Raw genomic sequence first — 26,050 nt, 5'->3', positions numbered from 1 at the left:
ACTCATTTCCAACGTTTAGTCTTACAGTCACTCCTCTGTGGTGTATCTGTTGTCTTCGGCAACAGCACCGAACTTATCACGATTTATAGAATTTGCCGTGCAAAACAAAGTCTGAAACTCTGCCCTGCGGGCTACCGGTTCCCGTGGTAACAGATTATGCTGTTTTCTGGTTCGACCTATGTCAAATCATTCCTAGGAAGGGCCGAGGATACATTTGATCATCATCAGTTTATAGCCCCGGCAGACTAGATGTACCGGTAGCACTTCTTTTCCCCGGGATTGAAATAACCCCAAGATGGGATCTTTCATCAAGGTAACATGCCCCCAAGGGATGCAAGTGCACAGATAGTTTTAATAAAAGTCAATGTGTACACGCAGAGATCGCGACACAGTCACGATCTCAAAATCACCAAAAGTATTGGAATCTCGCTAAAATATTGTTTTGCATTTTATAATTTTTCTTTTAATATAGGGAACATAATATAAGGAAAAATTCAAATTGAATTGTTTTTTTAGTTTTATTTCTGACATTTAGAAAATATTTTTACAAAAACAAAATACATGTTGTTTTTGCTTAGTTGTATTCGTTGTAGAATTGGGACTACCTGTAAATGAGTATGCCATGGTACTATGTATTGGATATGGATGGAATGATAATGAAAACTTACAGAAATTCTGTTAAGCGGATGAATCCTTATGCTGCAGTAAATACAATAAATTACGTAAACACTATGATTAATCAGAGTCCCTCCAAGTTTTATTATTTATTTATTTATTGCTTGTGCCGCAGCACTACGCACACGACACTCAATTCCTTACGAGACCTTCTGTGCGGTCACATCACAGTTATCCAAACATGCATTTTATTACAATTATATCTGCATTTTATAATTTTTCTTTTAATATAGGGAACATAATATAAGGAACAAGTAAGAGTGTTATATTCGGCCATGCCGAATCTTATATACCCACCATCAAATCATCCTTATAAATAAACTTTAATATTATCGATTTATGTTGAATCATATGGCGATATTATTATGAACATCAGGGAAATATTAAAAAAGCATGGACCGTGCTCTTCCGAATTAAAAATATTAATTTTGTTTGATCCAATATTTATAACCATAAACTGTTTGTTTTTTGTAAGAGTGGTTATATGGAGGGTGGAGTCAATTATAGACCTATCCTTGTCGGTGTATAAAATAATTATTTGTATCTAATGTAGCTGTACTTGTATCTTTAATTCAGTCATGGGGTTTAAAGTAATTATCTGAAGGAAACCGAAAATGGGTGTTTGATTACTTATCGACCGATCATCATGAAATTCGGTTGAAAAATTCCAGTTCCTATAAAACTACCGTAATTTGGAAGAACTTTTGAGCCATACATGAGCGTTAAAGTGATTCTCTGGAGTGAATCTTATATAAGGGTCAATTATAGACCGATGTTTATAAACCTTCGTACATAAATTATGTTCGTAAGGGGACCTTATATGGAGGGTGGGGTCAGTTATATACCGATCCCCATAAATAGTTTTTGGCTAGTACAAAACTTGTTTACGTAGAATTTCACTGCTGTAATCGCATTTCTGAGTCAGTAATGAGCGTTAAAGTCATTTTCTGAAGGGGACCTTATACTGGCGTATGGTCAATTACAGACTGATCCTTATAAAATTTAGTGGGAGATTTCAGCTAATACGAAAATTGTTCATGTCGAATTTCATCGCTGTACTCGCAGTTTTAAGCTAGTAATGAGCTTTAAAGTCATTTTCTGAAGGGGACCTCACAAGGGGGATTGGGCTAATCAAGGACCGATCCTTATAAAATTGGCTCGCACAAAACTTGTTTATGTAGAATTTTACTACTGTACTCACATTTTTGAGTCAGTAATAAGCTTTAAAGTCATTTTCTGAAGGGGACCTTATATGGGGGGTTGGTTCAATTATGGACCCATCCTCATAAAATTTAAGAAAATGATTTTAGTTCCTATAAAAATTTTTTATGTCGAATTTTAATGCTATATATATGTATATATGTTTCTTAAGGTCAGATATGGGCATTAAAGTCATTTTCTGAAGGGAACCTTGTATTGGGGGTAGGGTCAATTATGAACCGATCCTTATAAAATTTTACGAAGAGATTTAAATTCTTATAAAACATGTTTGTGCCGAATTTCATCGCTATTGATGCTTTTCTTAGCCAGTTATGGGCGATAAAGGCATTTTCTGAAGGGGACATTATATGGGGGTAGGGTCAATTATGGGCCTATCCTTATTAAATTTAACAAAGCGATTTAGGTTCCCATAAAACATGTTTGTGCCGAATTTCACCGCTATTGATGCTTCACTTAGCCAGTTATGGGCGATAAAGTCATTTTCTGAAGGGGACTTTATATGGGGGTAGGGTCAATTATGGACCGATCCTTATAAAATTCTACGAAGAGATTTATGTTCCCATAGAACATGTTTGTGCCGAATTTCATCGCTATTGATGCTTCTATTAGCCAGTTATGAGCGATAAAGACATTATGGGGGGTAGGGTCAATTATGGACCGATCCTTATAAAATTCTACGAAGAGATTTATGTTCCCATAAAACGTGTTTGTGCCGAATTTCACCGCTATTGATGTTTCTCTTAGCCATTTATGGGCAATAAAGTCATTTTCTGAAGGGGACATTATATGGGGGTAGGGTCAATTATGGGCCTATCCTTATTAAATTTAACAAAGCGATTTAGGTTCCCATAAAACATGTTTGTGCCGAATTTCACCGCTATTGATGCTTCACTTAGCCAGTTATGGGCGATAAAGTCATTTTCTGAAGGGGACTTTATATGGGGGGTAGGGTCAATTATGGACCGATCCTTATAAAATTCTACGAAGAGATTTATGTTCCCATAGAACATGTTTGTGCCGAATTTCACCGCTATTGATGCTTCTATTAGCCAGTTATGAGCGATAAAGACATTTTCTGAAGGGGACTTTATATGGGGGGTAGGGTCAATTATGGACCGATCCTTATAAAATTCTACGAAGAGATTTATGTTCTCATAAAACATGTTTGTGCCGAATTTCATTGCTATTGGTTTTTCCCTTAGTAAGTTATGAACGATAAAGTCATTTTCTGAAGGGGGTCTTATATGGGGGCTAGGCGAAATTCTGGACCGATAATGCCCATTTTCAATACCAACAATACAAACTGCATCAACTAAAAGTATCTGTGCAAAATTTCAGCTCGCTAGATACTTCCATTTGGACTCTATCGTGTTTTCAACAGACAGACAGACGGACGGACATGGCTATATCGTCTTAGAATCGAATAAGGACCCAGAATATATATACTTTTATGGGTCTTAGACGAATATTTCAATGTGTTACAAACGGAATGACAAAAACAATATACCCCCCATCTTTTTTGATGGTGGGTATAAAAATTCAAATTGAATTGTTTTTTTAGTTTTATTTCTGACATTTAGAAAATATTTTTACAAAAACAAAATACATGTTGTTTTTGCTTAGTTGTATTCGTTGTAGAATTGGGACTACCTGTAAATGAGTATGCCATGGTACTATGTATTGGATATGGATGGAATGATAATGAAAACTTACAGAAATTCTGTTAAGCGGATGAATCCTTATGCTGCAGTAAATACAATAAATTACTTTAACACTATGATTAATCAGAGTCCCTCCAAGTTTTTTTTATTTATTTATTTATTTAGTCTATGCAATTACTCCTTACGGACAAACATTTTAATTTTTACAAAACATAAAATAAGTAGAATTAATACAATCTATTTAAATATGAGAGTAAATTTCGCTTAATAACTTTAGTACTCGAGGATGTATCAATAATGTTGTACAGGTCATTAAAATTTAGACACATACGACGAAACGAATCAGCATTAGCAAAATTTTGTTGAAACTATTGAATTGATAACGGCTGATAGTAACGAGTTGGTCGTTGAGAAACATTAAAAAATAAGTTGTTTAACCGTCTTGTCTATACCCGAGCATAACTACGTACATCAATGCCCAGCATACCCGGGTATGTCATACAATTTATATGGCTATTTCATCTTTTTATACATTTCTAGTGTATAATTTAGATAAATTATTAAAACTAATTTAATAAAACGCCTGTGCAATTAAATTAAATTTATTACATTCCATTAAATTTTAGCCATTTTTTAAAAGTTTTCTCATTGTTTTATTATGAACAAAAATATCTTGTGCAAAAAACCTTAAGAAAAAGCACTACATAACGTATAATGTACATTATGCAGAATTTGACTTTGTAAAATTTTGACTTCAAGAAGCTATTACTCTTAGACGGGGAAATATAATTGAACAAAACTTTCTCTATAATATTACATTTAGTTAAGGTATATAAAATCGATTAGCATTGAATAAATTGTTTTTGTTTTCGTTAGTAGAGCATATATTTGCAAAAAAAGATTGTTAAGTCATGGTCAAAAATTAAAATTTGAAAATTCAAATTTAAATATTTTTGGTTATGTAAGAATAAAATTATTATAATAAGCATAATTTTACTTAACTAAGTCATATACAATGGAAAAAATTTTAATTCTTCAAATCGATCCATATTTGTAAATATTACAGGGTCTAAAAGATATTCACATTCAAATTTATGAACAATGACACATTACTCTGTAATTTAAACAAAATTTGTTGTTTAGTTAAATTTTTTTCATAATATACAAGAATATATATAATTCTAATAATAAAACTGAAAATTTATAACGATACTTAATTTTTGTCCGATAACTGACATATAATTTTTATACATACCCGGGTATGTTGGGTATTGATGTACGAGGTAAAAGTAGAAAATCGGTCATAAATCGGTTTAAAAAATATATATCTAACTAATTTTTGGAAAATTTATAGAAGACATTAGTCCGATAGAATACCCCAAATTTCAAAACACTTCAAAAATGAAAAACATACCCGGGTATGTGGGTATTGACATAACGGTTAAAAGAAATTCCGAAGTGATATTGGCATTTATCATATTAATAAGAAATAAAACATTCAGCATTGTAGTGCGGCTTTATAAAGTTGGTAGATTAAGTTGCAGTAACCTAGTACTGTATGGAGGAAGATGGATAGAAGGATTAGGATAAGAATTCCGTAAAACGAATAACATAAATTGAGTTTGAACAGACTCAATACGACAATTGATGCATACTCGATTATAGGTCTCACAAGCGTTATATATAAATGTTTCGATATAGATGAATCTCTATAATATTACATTTAGTTAAGGTATATAAAATCGATTAGCATTGAATAAATTGTTTTTGTTTTCGTTAGTAGAGCATATATTTGCAAAAAAAGATTGTTAAGTCATGGTCAAAAATTAAAATTTGAAAATTCAAATTTAAATATTTTTGGTTATGTAAGAATAAAATTATTATAATAAGCATAATTTTACTTAACTAAGTCATATACAATGGAAAAAATTTTAATTCTTCAAATCGATCCATATTTGTAAATATTACAGGGTCTAAAAGATATTCACATTCAAATTTATGAACAATGACACATTACTCTGTAATTTAAACAAAATTTGTTGTTTAGTTAAATTTTTTTCATAATATACAAGAATATATATAATTCTAATAATAAAACTGAAAATTTATAACGATACTTAATTTTTGTCCGATAACTGACATATAATTTTTATACATACCCGGGTATGTTGGGTATTGATGTACGAGGTAAAAGTAGAAAATCGGTCATAAATCGGTTTAAAAAATATATATCTAACTAATTTTTGGAAAATTTATAGAAGACATTAGTCCGATAGAATACCCCAAATTTCAAAACACTTCAAAAATGAAAAACATACCCGGGTATGTGGGTATTGACATAACGGTTAAAAGAAATTCCGAAGTGATATTGGCATTTATCATATTGATAAGAAATAAAACATTCAGCATTGTAGTGCGGCTTTATAAAGTTGGTAGATTAAGTTGCAGTAACCTAGTACTGTATGGAGGAAGATGGATAGAAGGATTAGGATAAGAATTCCGTAAAACGAATAACATAAATTGATTTTGAACAGACTCAATACGACAATTGATGCATACTCGATTATAGGTCTCACAAGCGTTATATATAAATGTTTCGATATAGATGAATCGGAAAATTCTCTTGACCATCGTTTAATAAAACCAAGTACACAACGAGCTTTATTTGTGCACATATTTATATGTTCAACAAAAGATAATTTCGTGTCAAACATCACCAAGATCGTCAACAATATCCAACATATAATCAACAAGAAAATAGCAGCCTATTGGTCTAATTTTTCTGGAAAAACACATATGCTTACATTTCTTTAAATTAATGTCCAATAAATTAATTTAGCACCAAACGAAAAATAAATTTAAATCCTGTTGTAAAGAATTTTGAACAATAGAATCCGCACAGCTTGATAACAATTTTACATCGTCGGCGTACATAAGAATATTGGAAGAATTTAATGTAGTAGGAAGGTCATTAATATACAACAAGAATAGAATTGGTCCGAGATGACTACCTTGCGGAACTCCAGAATTGACAGAAATAATTTGAGACGAGGAATTATTAAAACGCACATGCTGTTCACGACATATCAGATAAGATTTTATCCATTCCAAATAGCAGTTGGTAAAACCCATTAGGTACAATTTATGTAAAAGAAGATGGTGGTTAACTTTGTCGAAGGCTTAGCTAAAATCAGTGTATATGACATCAGTGTAGAGTTATGAAGCTATTATTAATATTCGTAACAAATTAGTTGTAGTCGAACATCCTTTACGAAAACCATGTTGGAATGGTGTAACAATGGAGGAGACTTGACGACTTAAAAAATCAGTGAGGTATTGTTCAAATAATTTAGGTATAGCACTTAATTTAGCGATACCTCTATAATTCATTATATTTTATTTTATATTCATTATTATTTATTCCCCGATTTAAACAGAGGAAGAATAAACGATTTTTTCATAATTTCGGGAAGTAGCCATACTTTAAAGACATGTTAAATATAATAGTTAACGAAGTAGTAAGAGATTGAGCACAATTTATTAGAATGCGGTTAGGGATCCCATCAGGTCCACTGAAGAAAGATGATTTTAGTTTCAACATCAGAGAATTTAAAGTGGAAGTAGTCACAAAAGGAAATTATATTGGTTGTTGTTCTTGGATAGAATATGGATAGGTTTTTGATATATCATATTCAGTTGTAGAGTAAGTCGAAGCAAAAAAATCAGCAAACAAATTATACTTCAACAAATGGTACTTCATTGAGGTTGGAAATCCATCGGAACTTCTTTTTGAATTAACAAATTTATACAATATTTTTGGATCACGTTTGAAATTTAATTTCATAATGTTTAAATAATTCTTTTAAAGGTCAAGGTTGAGTAAATTATATTTAGCTCGATATAAGGAATATTTGGAGCAATCAATCATCATTCCAGATTGTTTGTATTTCTTATAAAACTTATTTTTCAGATTTTTTAGTCTCGATTTGAATTCCAAGGAGGGCCAGATTTATTAACGCGCACATATTTAGGAACGCAAGTTTAAAAGTACATTATTCAGAAGGAAAAGCTAGAACTACAAAAGACGTTCATTGGCTGATTCTTTTGTGTTAGACACCGATTCTGTTCTAAGCAAACTTCAACGAAAGCGTTTTCATTCAGTCTAATACAAATTGAATTTAAGAAAAATTTCGTAATTCAATTTGTAATTCAAAATGTAATTCAAACATGAATGAATTCAGTATATGAATCAATTAAAATAAACTGAAAGCCTTTGAATTAAGCTATTGAATTAATTCCTGAGAATTAAAAAAGAATTGGTAGATTAAATTTTATATTTCTGAATTAAGATTTTGGTGTATTAAGTTCAAATTGAATTGAATTATTCGAATCTCTGATTATAGGAGGCATATAAATTTCAGAATAATCTAAAAAAATCTGAAATGGACCAGGCAAAAAGTCCATTTTTGAAGTGAACAATTTTTCAAAAGTAATGATGGCATTAGTAGCCAATATTTTGGAATAGACAAGTGCAAAATTTTAGAATCAGGTGGCAACCCATTATTTAGCGTCAAGTTGTCAAAGTTGGATGTTGTTTGTTTGGTTTGTCTTCATATAGTTAGAGCCATTGACTATTATAGACTGATATTAGTAATATGGCATATGCATTACGAAAAGTCAACAAAAGAAAATGTATAATGAACAACCGGAGATTAAAAAGAGAGACAAATATATAATGATATTTCCATCTCTTTTAACCTTATACTTAAATGTATAAAATCAAATGTATAAAACAAATTGCATTACAGTCAAACCCCTTTATAACTTTCCTTGCTTTTTACGAACTCATCTTAATTACCGGAATTTTGATAACTATTTTGATACAAGAACATATTTTATAAAGAATTCTTGTTGAAAAGATGTTACTATTTAGTCCAATGAATAAAATTTCATACATTTATTCATTTTCATATGGAACTTCAAAAAAATATGGGTTGAAAACAAATATACGGGTGTTACTGTACATGCAAAGTTAAAAAAGTTGTTTGTGGTGTTGATAGTATATTGAAAAGTGTTTTATAATAAAAAAAAAAATTAAGGAATTATGATTTCCTATTAATAACGATATACATATGTATGATGGTAAAATTCTACATAGATGTAATAAATGAGAAATATCATATGTATGATGGTAAAATTCTACATAGATGTAATAAATGAGAAATATCAAAGTTTATTTATAAGGTAGCATTCCTTTTCGCCAATGATTTGATGGTGGGTATATAAGATTCGGCACAGCCGAATATAACACTCTTACTTGTTTATGTTATTTTGGTAATAGTCAATGTTCCATGGTGTAGTACTTTATTTATCGGGACGTATTCACTAAACTATTTATATGCTTAGAGTGGTATTGATATTTATTTTAATCTTTTTATAATTTCAACTGTTCATATCTGCAGCCCTCTGTAAAATTTACGATTTTGATTGCATAAAAATCCAAAGTAAGTCAATTGCAAAACATTTTTTTGGAAGATAATCAAAATGCGATAACTGTTTTCCAGTGGATTTGTTATAATTTTCGAAGAAATACTAAAGGAGACTACATAAAAACAATTAAAAGGAAAAATTAATAATTTTTGTGCATGTGCGACCCAATAGTGGGCCTTAACTTAGGATAGCAAGACTTTTTATTAGGGCTTGAGCCAAATATGGACCAATCGTCATAAAATTTGTTAGATGCAATTATGTATACATAAAACTTGTTTATGACAGGTTACATCACTATATTGACATTTGTAAGCCTTAAAGTCATTTTATAATGGGGACCTTAATAATGGACCGAGCAACATAAAATTTGGTAGAAAGCTTTCGGTCTCTATGAATTTTATGGCTATACTGCTCATTCCGCCCATAGTGCACTGGTAGGGAACTGAGGACCATTCGAAAAAATATATTTTTTATTTTTCTCGTATTGAGTACATTAATACTTACTGATTCCTACATGAAATTCTTAAAAAGGCTGTTCCTCGGGACATTCTAAGTATGTACATATTTAAGTTGTAAATTGAACAATATTAGTTTTTAAGATTTTGTAAGTTTTATTATACCCACCATCAAAAAAGATGGGGGGTATATTGATTTTGTCATTCCGTGTGTAACACATCGAAATATTGTTCACAGACCCCATAAAGTATATATATTCTGGGACCTCGTAAGATTCTTAGACGATCTAGCTATGTCCGTCCGTCTGTCTGTTGTTGGCACGATAGTGTCCACCAAAAAAGGGATATTGAGATGAAATTTCCCTAAATATTTTTTATTGATCAGAAATGTTTGGTATTGAAAATGGGCAAAATCGGTCAACGATTTCACATAGCCCCCATACAAATGTACCCCCCGGAATATTGTGTAAAAAGCTTCAAACATTCATAAATTCGTTGTTTTTGAAGCAAATGCAACAAAATTTCGCATAAGCCAGTTTTTTGACTTCCCAAATAAATTGGCCCTACCCCCAATATAAGGTCCCCTTTTGAAAATGACTAAAATGCTGATTACTGGCTTAAACATACGAATATAGCGATGAAATTTGACACACATAAGTTTCATGCAAGCCAATATCCCTTCACCAAACTCTACATATGTGGATAGGTCCATAATTGACCCTACCCCCCATATAAGGTCCCCTTAAGAAAATGACTTTAAGCTCATTATTTGCGTAAAAATACCACTATAGCGATGAAATTTGATACGAGTGCAAATCTCTCCGCCAAATTTCTTGGGGATCGGTCCATAATTGATCCTAGTCTCTATATAAGGTCCCCTTCATAAAATGACTTTAACGCATATTACTGGATTAAAAATACGAGTATAGCGATGAAATTTTTCAGAAGTAAGTTTTATATGAGCCAAAATCTCTCTACCAAATTTTATGTGATCGGTCCATAATTGGCCCTACCCACCCATATAAGGTCCCCTTCAGAAAATGACTTTATCACATATTATTGTGGTAAAAATACGAGTATAGCGAATAAATTTTACATAAGTAAGTATCTTAGGAGCCAAAACCTTTCAGGAAATTTTATGTGGATCGGTCCATAAATCCCCCCATATAAGGTCCCCAACAGAAAATTACTTTAACGCTCATTACTGGCCTAAAAAACGACTAAAGCGATGAAATTCGATATAGTTTTTATGAGCTAACATCTCTCTACAAAATTTTGTGGGGATCGGTCATAATTGAACCTACCCTTCATTTAAGGTCCCCATCAGAAAGTCACTTAAACGCTCATTACTGGCTTAAAAATGAGAGTACAGCGATGAAATTCGACACTGATAAGTTCTATAGGAACCGAAATCCTTCTACCAATTCGTATGCGGATCAGTCCATTATCCCTTTAAGATAATGACTTTAATGCTCATTACTGGCTTAAAAATACAAGTAAATCTGTGAAATTTGAAATAAATAAGGAACTGAAATCTTCCTACCGACTTTAATGAGAATTGGCCCATATAATATTTACTCCCTATATAAATTAACATATTTAATTCGAAAGAGCAATATCAATAGTTAAACCCCCATTAATGGACCTCTTTCAAATATTACCCTGATATTCTCATTAATATCGATATATAATAACAAAATATTCAAAATATCAAAGTTTATTTATATGGCAGTGATTTGATTGTGGGTATATAAGATTCGGCATAGCCGAATATAACACTCTTACTTGTTTTTAGATTAGATTCAATAAATATATAAAACGGTAATAAGAATTTGTTATATCCTCAATTTTGTTTTTTTTTTATTTTTTAGGTAAAATGTATGTTAGACACCCTGACACATATTTGCCACCTTTGAGCAATCTTAGCGAAACAGAAGGGGAAAGTTCATCGAATGACAAATGTACAAAAACCAATGATGATTTGGAACATTCTAAAAGAAAATTAAGTGGTAAGATTTGTTAATTAACTAGCTACATATATCTTGTGTTCTCCTCGAAACTAAATATAAAACCATTACAATTGTAAGTATGTAATGGTTTTATATTTAAAACCTTTGTTTAAAACTCTGCTTTGAGTCATAATTTCATCAAATTAACTTGAAAATTACAATCGTATAGTTGTGCTGAATTTTGTATATATTTTATCCTTTTATTTCGTCTGTAATACATCGAAATATTGGTCGTAGACCGAAAATGTAGTAGCCATGTCCGCCTGTCTGTAGAAAACACTGAAATCTGAAGAGGACCTCTTCTAAAAATCACATTGATGGTCTGAATCTTAAATACCCACCATCAAAACATTGTCATGTATCTATATGAGGGTATTTTAGATTCGGACCAGTCGAATAAAACTCTTATTTATTAAGAGAGGTTTTTAAAGGGTTTTTCATTTTAATCATTCTACAAATCAGAGTCATACCGGTAATGGTAAATTATCTTGTTTTGAGTATTTCAGATGTTTTTCTTAAAAAATCTCATTTAATAGTGCAAAACTCCATTCTTAATTAATTTTTGTTCGAAAGTAGACTAATTCCCCTTTCAAAATAAACGGTTAATTTATGATCCTAAAATCGAGGTGTCGATTAAACAGTCTCATATTTCAATGCATGATAGGGACACCGCAGTGCAATCAATAGTACCCACTGCATCAATGGTCACTTCAGTCTACCCAGAGGAGTCAAGTCCATAGAGCGAGGAGGTTAAAAACCAACTTGCTGCAAGTCAGTTAAATGGATGACCATGATTGAGGCGATCCAAATAAACCTCCATCGGAGCTAATATTAACACAGGTAAAATACATATAGCTTTAATCCAGGAACCTTGGACGATTCGCAAAAAGGTTTCTGGATTAAAACACGTAAATCTCCAACTTTTCTACTCTAATACAGGATCTCGCCCTAGAACATGTATCTTATGCCACAAGAACTTATGTTTCCTCCTCTCAACAAGATTATCCACATCGGATGCAACCATACTGAAGCAAGGCAGTGGCAAAATATATCTCGCATCCGTTTATCTGCCCTTCGATTCTCTGACACTACCTCCAACGTCGGATCTGATGAAACTAGTTGAAGAGGCACAAAAGAAAAATAAGCTTGGGGTAGTACAAACACCAATCACAGGGGACAATCCCTGTGATTTCCTTAATACTAAAGACTTGATCACATTGAACTTAGGTAATAAATCTACCTTTGTCAATAGAATCAGAGAAGATAAAGTTTCGGAATAAGTCAAAAACTAATTGGACAATGTTCGGTTCCTTACTAAAGAACCGTTTAGGTCAGGACATTTCTCAATGTCGATATGAAGAGGATATATACGCCAAAGTAGAAACGTATTTAACTGGGCACGGCGTAAAAAGACCGCAGTATACTGGAATGAGTATCGTAATAAACTTGGTGAATATAAGAAAATCATTCGAAAAGCCAAACGATAGGAACGAAGATAAAAAAGTTCCTATCCAAAACTCATGTTCAGCCGGAATCTATGATCGATGACACATAGGTGCATCCTTTAATAGCAAACTGTATACACTGGCGGTATGCATTGACATCGAAGGCGTCTTTAATAACGTACACACTGATACTCTTATCCAATCCCTAGACCAGTTTTATGTTACCGGGTGCTCCGTAACTGGATCAACTACATGCTATGGAACAGATGGATAAGCTGCGAGATGTACGATATAACTATGTATCAGGAAAAAGGTATTTCGCGGTATAACACAGGGTGGCATTTGTCACCTTTACTTTGAGTTACGATTAATAGCCTCCTAAGGACCCTAACCGAGAAAGGACTTAGAATTGTCTGCTATGCAGACGATGTCGTAATACTTTTAAAGGTAAACGATTCAAATTACTTGTGTAGAAGAGCTGAGGAGGCTCTGAATACGGCCTTGAGCTGGACTCAACCGAGAGGCCTCAATATTAACCCGGCAAAAACAGAAATCCGTCTTTTCACAAGAAAGACAAAAATTTCTACGTATACTGAACCTTGCTTCCTGGGCAAGAAGATACCAGTGACAAAGTTAATTACTTAGGTGCTGGGCGATATGTATCAGAACTATAGGCATGAAATGGAGTCTTATTCCTACTTTGACAAATTGGCTTTATAAAAGTGTAATTAGGCCAATTCTAGCTTATGTTTCAATAACCTGGTGGACTGCTTTAGACAAAAAGTGCAATATCAAACTACTACAGGGAGAGTACATGCTGCTTGGGTATAAGTGGTGCCATGTGTACAACTTCAACCAAGGCTCTGGAAACGTTGCTAGATATTCCACCCATTGAAACATATTTAAGATATGAGGCGGCGCTTACAGCCGAAGATCTGTCTACTTTAAGCGAACTGGCCAAAAGCGGTTATAGGACTCGTCATCAATGTATACTGGACACTTTAGAAGGTTATACACAATAATCGGACGTGCCTGATCGCATACCAGACACATAATTTGTCGGAAACTTTGAATTTCTTGGTCAAGCGGAATTTTAGAGCAAATACCAGTAGGACTCCGTTGTTACGCGGATGGCTCTAAATTGGGGACAAAGTGGGGCTGGGGTTCTATACTGAAGACCCAGAAACAGAAATATACCACCGTTTACCAAATCATAACACAAGCTTTCAGGCAGAAGAGTACGTAAAATCAGGATTAGAGTACGTAAAATTTGAACTTTCAAAATTAGTTCGTATGTCTATGCGTGAAAACTTTTTTCAAAATTTAAAAAAATAAAATAAGTTCATACTTTAAAACGCAATATCGCCCAACTTTTCAAAACGGAGTATGCCACTAGATTCTACGACCCAAAATTAAGTTTAGGTGTCTCGGCGTTTTTGTGTGTCTTTTTGACATACTTACAGTGTTATTAATATACATATTTACCGATATCCAGAAGGCAATTAGGGCGATATCAGGTGATAGAATTAAATCTAAGACCGTATTGGATTGTAAGAAAGCTTTAACTAAATACTCTCCCAGAGGTAAGGCTTACATCATATGGGTACCAGCCCACTCGGGAGTAGTCGGCAACGAGAGGGCGAATGTAATAGCTTTAAAGAGAAGGAAGCTCGATGTAGTTAACCTGACAAACGCAAAACCATTCGACGCAACAAAAGCTGAACTAAAAATATGGGTGAGATAATCCCATAAGGGCTCTTGGAATAATGAAACGGTGGGTAGTACCACGATGGTTCTACAGGGTGACCCTGATGAGAGCAAGACAAGAAATCTCCTCAAAATGAGCATGTCTGAAGTTAGTATGATGGTACGTATTCTGAGTGGACATATTGGATTACGAGAACATCTATGTAAAATTGGATTCAGACGAATGTAGAGCATGTAGAGTACAGTGAAACTCTGGAGCATTATCTATCTATGCCACTGCCAGGCATTCGTCGAAGTTAGATCCAAATATCTTGGAAGTGATATTATTGCGGAAATAACATTCCTAGCTAACACTGATTGGAAGATTCATAGGAATTACGTCCAGGAAACTAAGTTTCTGAACACTGAAAAATAATTCATTCAGTAATTTCTTTTTCATGATAAAGAGGGCACAACAGGCCCGATAGAAGCCTAGGTGTACTTCTTCGGATTTGATGTAGTATACATCCTCCTATCAACCTAACCTAACCATTTTTCAGATATTTAATTTTATTTAATGTGCAGTTAAGCCAGTCCCGTTTGGCATCCCTAATATAAACATTGAAATATGCTTGTACTTAATGTCATTTTTATATTCACCTTTGTCTTGTTTTAGTCTTGGGTCTCAAATATATAAATACTTTTTATACCCTTCACCTTCGTGAGAAAGGTATATGTATATACGTTTGTCAAAATTCTATAATATAATTTTCCGACCCTATAAAGTATATACTGGATCCTTATAGATAGCGGAGTCGATTTAGCCATGTCTGTCTATTCGTGTGTACGTTGAAATCAGTTGTCAGAACATCCCAGATATCTTCGGGTCCCAAGTCTTCAATAATTCTGTCAAACATGCTTTCGAGAAGTTTTCTATTTAAAATCAGCAAAATTCATCCATAAATAACGGAAATATGAACAAAAATCCAAGACAACCTCTGAAAATTTAATCAAAAAAGGGGAATGTTAGTGCATGCTTTGAAAAAAACAAAGAACAACATTGTATTGGAAAAAAACGTTTGTTTAGATGCGTGTTGGTTTTATTGTTTTTTGCATTTTGTTTTTATTGAGAAAGCGTAGGTTGATAACCACTGGTTGTACGTTGTTTTTTTTTTTATTGTCTATACTTAAGCAAAAATGCAATTAAGCTTTTTAAAGTGTCTGAAGCTTGACCAGAAGGAGACAAAAATAGGACAAATGCCAAAAAACGGGAAAAATTTGTACTTCTGTGTTTTAAGACTACTTTTTTTCGCTCTAAAGAAAAAATATTTTAGACGATGAGTTTTGTAGTCTCAGAAATATGTTTATTACAAAAGCCCACTCTTAGGGGGGAAAACGGGAACAAGAAATTCAACCTAAATGAGCAAAATTATTAATTATGTGTTTCTCTGGTACATCTTTTGTACTTTTATGAAATTTAAGAAATATATCGTCACCTAAAACGCAGACGGCCCTATCTAACATTTTAAAAATTTTACAGGAGAAGCAAAAACTATTTAAATTGAAAAGTTTGTTTCTATCAACGCGATTTCTTGTTATTCAATAAACAAATTGTTTAATAGTGAAACCTATCATTTGTTATAATAGTTGAGAAGTTATGGACAATAGATGAGGGAATAAAACGGTATTAAAATTAGGTATATAATTCTTACAATTTAGCTCTACCTGCGATTTGAACTCGGCGTATTTCGGGAAAATCGCATTTTTTGTAATATTTTACTGAATACGTATTAATTCTTTACTGTTTTACATTTTAAATAAAGTATTTTCAGAGTATTATAGTTCAGATAATATAAAATATATATCCGAAGTTTTATTCATATTGGACTTTCTTAACCCATAAATTGTGGAGTTCAAAAGTGAAATTTTACAATATTTGTGAATTGTCGGCCAAATTTAATAAAGATGACTGGAATTTTTAGTATAAAGTCTTATGTTTAAAATAACAGTGAAAAAAGTAAAATAAACCCTTTACACATGGGACGAATTTACCCGAAACTTATGAATTAACCCTTTTTGAACATATACGGTTTGTATTTTTAGACATATTATATCGAAGATCGACCGAAAAAATGGACTACATAAATTATCAGTTTTAAAAACAAAGTTTTTCTTTTAAAAATGTACACCTCAAGTTTACACCATAGTCAAAAAGGGTTACAGTATAATTTTGTATACTTACCCCCTTATTCACAAACAAAATTTTTATTTTATAAAAATTTTGTATACTTATAAAACAAAAATTTCCATAAAAAATCTAATTTATAAACCGTTTATAAAATAAAAATTTTGTTTGTGAATAAGGGGGTTAATATATAAGCTTTTATTATATTTCTGCTATTTATCTAATTATAAATCAAAGTGACATTTTTTAAACATTTAATTTTTCTGAAATTTATGTTTTATTAACTTCATAGGAAAATTTATAAAATGTTGAACTATTGATTATAAATTACTAGATATACCCAGTGTGCTTTGCTACCCTAAAAACAGTATAAATAAAAACCGCACTTTACGATTTTTGAAGATTCTAGTTCTATTAGTTTCCCAGTTGTACGAATTTGTATTTTAGTCCTCCAATTTATAACCCAAAATGTTTACATGGATGTTAAAGTTCTTCGTGCAAAATTTTAAGATTATAGTTGTAATAGTTTCCAAGATAAACGAATTTGTGTATATAATTTATATGGGAGGTGCCACGCCCTCTGCTGCTAGTCCGCCTTCTTTTTATCCTAAATAATCATATTGACTCTAAAGTGGCTCCGACAAAATTTGAGGACTCTAACTGTTATATTATCTCAGATATACTGATTTAATATTTTCTTAATATGGGCTCCTCGCCCACTTGAAATTTCAAAATAAAAAGTAGCCTATAACCGGATATACAGGAATACACTGTGCAAATTTTAAGAAAATCGGTTCAGCCGTTTAGAAGTCTATAAACTTCAAATATACAAACATATAAACATACAAACACACATTCATTTTTATATACTATATATAATTTTGTTTGTTATAGGAAGAAAAATATTGTAAAAAAGAAATAGTATTAATACAAAAAAAACATCCAGTTTTCTTTTATTCGATTAACCGAATAATTTTGAATTATCCGATTATTAGCCGGCTAACTTAAAACCTCAAATAATTATTTGTCGAATTAACCGAATAAGACAAAAACCCAAATAATTGAATACTATAATATATATTCACATCAAATTTAAACACATAAATAAGAAACCATTCGATTCTACTAAATAAAACATACATATATTTTATACCTAAATTTACAAATATTATACATAATTTATTTAAATTAGCGATATTATTTACATTTATCATTGTAAAATGTAAACACCAAAATAAAAAACAATCCATTCTACTAAGCCAGGGGTTGGCAAACTACGGCTCGCGAGCCAAATGCGGCTCTTTGGATGTGGAGCTGTGGCTCTTTAGTTTCATAAACACTTTCTTATTTTATAAACAAATATTTACATATTTTAAAATCTTTCTGAATCGATTAACGAGCAGTGTTTGTTAAAACTAACAAAACAATTCGCAAACGCGTTCTACAATATACACAACTTTTCATCTTTGTTTAATCGTTTTGTACGTAAGCAAAATAAAGCAAATTCTTTTTGGGCGAGAAACAACGAAAACAAAACAATTAGTTTTCAGCCATTTGGAATTGGTACTGGATCTCTAGAAATGCAGTTGATCAATTTAAAAGGAAAGCTTTGGTTATGGAAAATAGTCACAGTTTAAAAGCCAGTTGATAGAGTTAGGTAAAAAGCCAACTAACAAATGAATGTTTAGAGTCGTTTGTGAAACTTTCTAAAGCCATACAAACCTATCTCTCCCACTGAATTTGTTCCATGTATAAGTTAGTATTGTAAGAAAATGTTTAATTCTTTAAATTTTTAATTGAAAAGTTCACTATAAACGAATGGGGCATCATGAGCGCTCTTACGAAGTGCCATTAGATAAGATGTAAATCATGATCGTACATTTCGAAATTTAAATGTTTTTCGAATTAAAACATATTTTTTGGAAATTGAAAGTATCGTAATTAATTAATTAATTAATAATGTGGAGAGTTTGTATACAGTTAAATACTAAAAACTTGGTCTATTTGAAAACTTCAATATTGGGTGTTGGTTGGTAGTATCAATTCGGAACTCATCTTATTAAATTTGGTACAGATATTTTTGTTTCTATAAATTTGTTTATGACGAATTTCACAACTATGCTGGTATTATTAAGCCTAAAAGGGGATTGGTCAATTATGTTCGGATCCTCTTAAAATTTGGTCGAGAAATTTTGTTCTTATAAAACTTGTTTGTGTCAAATTTCGTCGCTTACTGCTATTATTAAGTCACTTAAGAGCGATAAGGTAATTTTCTAGTGGTGATCTTATATGGTGGTAGGATCAATTATGAGTCAATAGTCACCAAATTTGGTAAAGATTTTTGTTCTTGTTTGTGTTGAATTTCGTCATAATACAGCTATTATTAAGACAGTTATGAGCGTTAAAATCAAATTTGGAAGATAGATATTGGTTCTTATAAAAGTTGTTTATTTTGAATTTCGTTGAAATATTGCTACTGTTAAGTCAATTATGATCGTTAGTCATTTTCTGAAAAGGACCTTATATTGGGGTTGGTAAAATACGGTTCTATGTCCGCAATACATCACAATATAATTTCTGTATGCATAAAAAAAACTTTATCTTGATTGCCGCCAAATTAATATATTACTTTATGCTGTATTAGCTGCATCATCAATTTTCGTTATTTTTACATTTCCTGATATACTTCGAAAAGACTTTTAAATTATAACACTGTCGCCCTACTCTAATAAACTTCTATATTTTAAAAAATTTATTCGAATGACACATAAAAATTCAAAAAGTATTTGTAGTCAAAAATCTATAAGAAAGAATGCTGAAGAAAAACAAAATCACTTGCTAGTTATTGCAGCAGCGTGTGCGCACAGTTGACTGTTTTCAATTAGTTTGTGATTAAAAATTTTAACAGTTACTTGTTTTTTAGCCTAAAACTAGATTTAGTAAAATATTTAGTAAATTGCGACTGCAATAAGTAGTTTTTCAAATCTCTGGTATTAACTATGTATGTTTAACAAGTATACAAATTTAACATTCCATTTATCAATTTTGAGAATTTTTGTTTATAAGTGTTTTTACTACTATTTATGGAAAAATTAGTTAATTTGTAAACTTATTTCTTTTCAGTAAATTCCGATGAGGCATTCCTGTGCAACAAAAGTCCTTATAGCAGCAATATTTCCGTACATCTTTGTGAAATCGAAGATTCAGAACTCGAAGAATTCTTGCCTAAAAGAAAAGAAACGCCGGCGATACCCGATTGACTTTAAATATCAACTAGTTTTCCATTTTCCTCTTTTACTGTATGTAGTACCTTTAATAATATAAATACAACAAAATATTTTAATACAATACAGCTTGTTTTATTTAAGTATGGGCCATCCATTATATACCAATATTCGGCTTAGCCCGACTATAATATTTTTATGATTATAATACACTTAACACAATTCTTTAGAGTTTGCCTTTTATGAAAACTATGAAAATTGGCTCGCGAAATATTGTGTAATAACGGGGTCATCCAATTAAGAAGGAGGAGCAGAACGGATCTTGTCAGATTCCAGGATTCCTGATTATTCTTTCGGCAATGGACTTAATAACTAGTTTTTAGACACAGAGAAAAAACATGGTTCGACATTCTTACTACAACTATACTTTATCCTCTGTAACATGTTCATGGCAATTATAAATTTGAAACATAATAATTTTTACAAAAAACTAAATAATGATAATAATGAAAACATATTATCTTATTTACAGCCATTTAAACTTACAAATAACCATTATATGTTATATTGTTAAAAATAATCATTATAAGTCACTGAAACATAATTATATTTACAACTACTAAATAATGATAATAATGAAAATATATTATGTTATTTACAACCATTTAAACTTAGAAATAACCATTATATGTTATGTTGTTATATACAGTTAATCACAAAAGTAAGTATACAGAAATACTGACGATTGGTTTTATTTAAAAAAAGATATTATTTTTCCAAAAAACAAAAAAGTAACACATTTATTTATTAAAAACAATTATGATAATTATTATTCACTACTTTTTTCTTCATATTTTGGTTCTTTGAGTTCTTATTTAAGCTGAAGTTAAAAAGGTGCAAAATTTACGTCACAAAAGTAAGTATACAGATCATTTCGGTATATATTTGGTTTAATGATATTAACAAAATTTATGAAAATTTTACTTGTATTAATATAATTACTTTTTAATAAAATATTTTTTACACAATAACTTTGAAAAAATCTACTTTTAGTTCCGAAATCTTGAAATTTGGGACGATTGGCTCCGGAATTAATTAATAGAACAGTTTTTTCTAATTTCTAAGATTTTTTTCCACTTTAGACCCCGGATTTTGGATCTGGTGGTCATTGAACCCTCCAAGTGATGCATTGGAAATAGAATTTTTAACTTTTGAAAAGAGTTGTTATTTCGAAATTAATGTTATATGCATGGATTTGGTCATTTTGAACACAGTACGTTCTTAAAAAACCGAAATACAACATAAACTATAAAATTTGGATAATTCTATATATTTCCTTTAATATAAACAGGTTTTCCAAATACTCCGATTTCCAAAGCATACAATAATGTTACCAATCATATCTTGATATACTCGATACAATAACCATGTTTTATGGATCGGACATTTTATTTGTTCTAGCAACAAATTAAGATGTATCCGTGTTCAAAATTCGTATTCATACCACCAATTGAGCCTGATTTAATATAAAAATCTTACTATTTTGGACAATAATCAATTTCAGAACCAATATGTAGTGTAAGTTATTGACGATTATTGGTAGTATTTAGGAGTGTGTAATGGATGATTGGAACTAAAAAACTTGTTTTAATTAATGGATACTAGTACAAATATTAATAATATCGCATTATAAGATATACATTTAGGAAATTGCCGTTAAGTATCGAATATGAACGCATTACTATGTTAATGTTCCGCAATGGATTGCAATTATTGTAAAGAAACAATTAATTTAAAAGTTAAAATATCGTCTTCCAATGCATCATAATGAACAGACGAGGGATATTATTGAATACCCGATCCAAAACTCCGGGGGTTTAAATAGCCAGATGTTCTTAAATTCGAAAAAAATGCTCTTATAAATATTATTCAGATCAATTATCAAAAATTTCAATTTTTCGGAACAAAAAGTGAATTTTTTGCATGTTATAGTGTACAGAATATTTTATTATAAAATAATTACATTCAAACAGGTAAAATTTTCATGAATTTTGTTAATATCATTAAGCCAAATACATATTGAAATTATCTGTATACTTATTTTTGTGACGTAATTTTGCACCTATTTAACTACACCTTAAATAAGAACTCAAGTAACCAAAATAACCCGGAAAAAAGTAGTGATTAATAATTATCATAATTGTTTTTAAAAAATAAATGTGTTACTTTTTTGATTTTTGAAAAAATAATATCCTTTTTTAAATAAAACCAATTGTCAGTATTTCTGTATACTTATTTTTGAGATTAACTGTATCTATGTATGTCTGCTGATACAACAACAAAATAACTTTTGCCATACCCAGCAAAAACCCGATAATGGGTTGTACTTACATATCCACTTACTTTTCAATGACTATTACTTACCGTCTTCATTAGTTAGAAGTACTCTAGTAATAACTTTCTTTAAATCTGATATAGAAGTATGTACTTTATTTTCCGCTTTGTCATTTTGTATGAAAACCATTATTTGACGCGCAATATTATAGCTAAGCAGTGGTGCAGTGAGTACAACATTTAATTAACAAACCGAAGTCCCTGGCTCGTATTCTCGCTGGCTCTCTTTATTATTAATAAGCAAAACAACTTACTAAACAACTTCTTTGTAAGACAAATTGCAAGTACTTCTATAACTCCATATTTTTAAGCGAGCGTGGGAGTACTTGCCTCCAATGACATCACCGCGTTAAAATAATGAGTTAAAATGCTAATGAAAAAAGCTTTTATTATTATATTTCAGTTTGTATCGAAGAATGTAGTTATGTTTTTGTGAAGTAAATTAAAATTTGTGAATTGTGTTAAATATTGTACGCAATGAGTAGTAAAATTTTTGTTACCTTAAAATTTTTATTCCCCTCGAAGGGAAAATTGCTATCATGAACTCGCTGTAAACAATTCATTCACAATACTTGGTTTTGTATGCAACAGCTGTTTATTGTTTACAAAATTCCATCAGAAAATTTCACAACAGAGGAATTGCTTTCCCGTCAAAAAAGTTAGTGAACGAAATAAGTGAAAAGGGAAAATTTTTCACGTGAAATGTTGATTGGCGATAGGTGTGAATATCTTTATTTAGATAATTTCAACCATTATATATTGCTCTTAGAACATGGTTACCACAACCATGTTTTTTCTCTGGATAAAGAATTAAGATATGAAGTATTTATTGAAGCATGAATGCGAATAATTGCGTAATTATTATTAAATTTGCCTTTTAGAGAATAGGAGAAATACATTTAAACTCTATGAATTTCTTTATTAGAAAACAAAATTATTATTTTAACATTAATTTCAAGACGGGCAACAAAAAGGACTTATATCCAGGGCTGCCAGATAAATTTGTAGAAATATCGGAAAAAACCCAAGGAAAAATATCACAAATTAATTCAAAAATCACAATATTGTTTTTACATACATAACTCAGGGAATTTTTATTCAGAATAGGTCTAATAAAATAGCACTTTCTAAGGGTACACCAAAACTTTGTTTTACTGGAATAAACTCGATTAGAATTTGTATCACTTTTGCAGAAAAGTCTAAATTTATAATTATTTGTTGAATACTACCCTCTAAAATATTTAAAAATTTTGGTAATTATCCGCCTTTACAGAAAATAACTGTAAAAGCCGGTTTTAAATTTAAAATGTCGGGTAAGCACATTTGTAATCAGTTATTTTCGTTTTTTCGTCGAACAAAACCGGGTAAGTAAGATTTTTGAATATACATAAATCTTAAGGTATGTATTTAATGCGTTGAATTTGAATTATTTTTACAATTATGTTTTTTTTTTAATATAACATATGTAAATACTATTTTTAAGAATTTTTTAAATATTTAGTTAAAAAACGCTATAGAATGGATTCATCGCGTATTATTGTCAGTTTATATTCACACAAAATATTTTGAATGTTGTACTCTGGTCACTTATGTTGCTGCTGTCTAAGTTTTATCCAATTTAGTTATTGATTGATTGAGCGCGTCACAAAGCACTACGACCCAAGTTATGATCTTTTGTGCAGCCCTTTGGTTCACGAATGGAGATTAAGTTATCATATTAATCCTAATGTTCTAGACGGTGATAGAATGAATATTTCATTAGGCGATAGAAATGCACTTCCTAGAATACTCACTCTGAAGGCCATAGTGGCTGATAGTCACAAAGTACATGTTCGGAGGTTTCACCCTGCAGTTCACAGAATCTGCATAACCTCGTCACATTGTTGCAAAGAATGTGCTGGAGGCATCTAAGTCACACAGTGTCCGGTATAAAGCCCGGTTAGTAATCTTAGGTTAGCATTATTAAGCTTTTTGTCATCTGAGTCCTGATATTGACTCACAGTGGCGAAGAAATGTATCCTTTGGGGATACCAAAGAATGGTTCTGGTCCAATAAATGTGCAGTACAATTTGCTCTTTCATTGCCAAAGGCCGGGTACCCAACATAGTGTGAGTTTATTATGAATTAGCTGCGCGTACCCGGCGTTGCCCGGGTTTCTTCTAAAATGAAGAGAATATTATTCTATCTGTAATGACCAGGGCAACCAAAGATATGCTCTAAAAAAATTGTTTTATGCGCATAAAAAATGCTCTTAAAACTAAAAATATGCTCTAAAAATATACAAAATATGCAATTAAAATTTCCCAGTTTCCAAATGAAAACACCGTTTTTACCATTAATTTATAAAATCCATTATGTTATCTGAAAGTCCAATCTGTCGACTTAAAAAAATGTTTAACCTCCGTCATATATCCATGTTTCTTCGAGATATGTTAACCTAAAGCTTGGAACAACCATAAACTTACAAAAACTCAATGTTGGCTTTATTCTATGACAAACTTATCTGTCTCAATTTTTTAAACTTTTATTTTACTCCCGTATTCAGTATCTCGGACGGAAATTTTATTTTCAATATTAATATGAAAAGCACTCAAAAATATTTAAAAACTGAGTAATTTTCATACAAATTTTAAAAATAAAATGTCCGTCTGAAATACTGAATACAGGGGTTAAAGCCGACAGATTGAACTTTCGAATCACATAACGGATTTTATAAATGAAGGTGTCTTCCATCTTTTATAAGGTTTTAAATATGGTCAAAAACAGAATTTTTCAGATAATTCAGAAATGTAAACTTGGTCTCTGGGTTTCTCTTTAAAATTTTGTCGACCTGTGTAATTTTCTAGGAAAAGATTAAGCTGCTTAATTCTTTTGCTTTACATTCCATTGATTTAATTTCTAAAATAAAATTTTATATTTGAAAGACAAACAAGTAAAAAATGTATATGATAAACTACACCAGTGTGTAGGTTAATATTTAAACAATTTGTTGACATTTGTTGGGTTTAAAATTTTATTTACCCCATTATTACAGCTTGGCAATAACTAAAGGTTGGATTTTATAATGCAGATAATTCATTTCTAGTCATTTGAATTGTACTTTAGTTAAAGGACATCGGTAAAGCACACGGAGACCTTTCCGCCAGCTTACCTTCCCGTATACATATAATAACGAGATTCTGCACAAAATCATGAAAAACTTGGGCTCATTGGTAGATTTTAAATTCCTTTAAAAATAACAAAAATTAAGTTTTTTTCTGCCTTAAAAAATATGAAGAATCCTTGAATCTTGACAGAGAAAATTTGACAAACAATTTTGAGTAGTTCATTAAAGAGTAAAACCACCGTTTTTGTCTCATCACTGTTTCTCAAAATTACATCCATTTATACAATAGTATGTTTAAACATATTATTTTTATTCATTAGGGTGAATCCATATCAAAACGGACAGAAAACAGCAATTTTCGGATTTACCATCTCCGATTTTAATGAAATTTCCCACATATATTATGGTTTGAAAGTGTTCTTTAAATCAATGACTTTTTGATCGGAATCCCATTCCAGACCAAAAATATCGCGCTTTGAAAACTTAAAAATATGTTAAA

The 26,050-nt window shown here is 31.1% G+C and overlaps 1 protein-coding gene across 2 annotated transcripts in view; it reads left to right on the top strand.

Moving 5' to 3' along the window:
• LOC119608094 (fat-like cadherin-related tumor suppressor homolog) overlaps nt 1-20,171 on the top strand; it is a 67,126-nt gene extending 46,955 nt beyond the window's left edge. The window contains exons 6-7 of one of the 2 annotated variants that reach the window (XM_037962360.1): nt 11,374-11,511; nt 19,951-20,171. In XM_037962360.1, the coding sequence (XP_037818288.1) occupies nt 11,374-11,511; nt 19,951-20,087 (275 nt within the window). In that variant the 3' untranslated portion in view covers nt 20,088-20,171. The remainder of the gene's footprint in view (nt 1-11,373; nt 11,512-19,950) is intronic. The other variant, XM_037962358.1, reaches the window with a different exon arrangement.
• The last annotated feature ends 5,879 nt before the right edge of the window (nt 20,172-26,050 follow it).

Source organism: Lucilia sericata, unplaced genomic scaffold, assembly GCF_015586225.1.
Source record: "Lucilia sericata isolate MDLA Ls3-8-SP2 unplaced genomic scaffold, ASM1558622v1 Contig000789F_arrow, whole genome shotgun sequence".
NCBI lineage: Eukaryota > Metazoa > Arthropoda > Insecta > Diptera > Calliphoridae > Lucilia > Lucilia sericata.
This window is presented reverse-complemented; position numbering and strand designations above follow the sequence as displayed.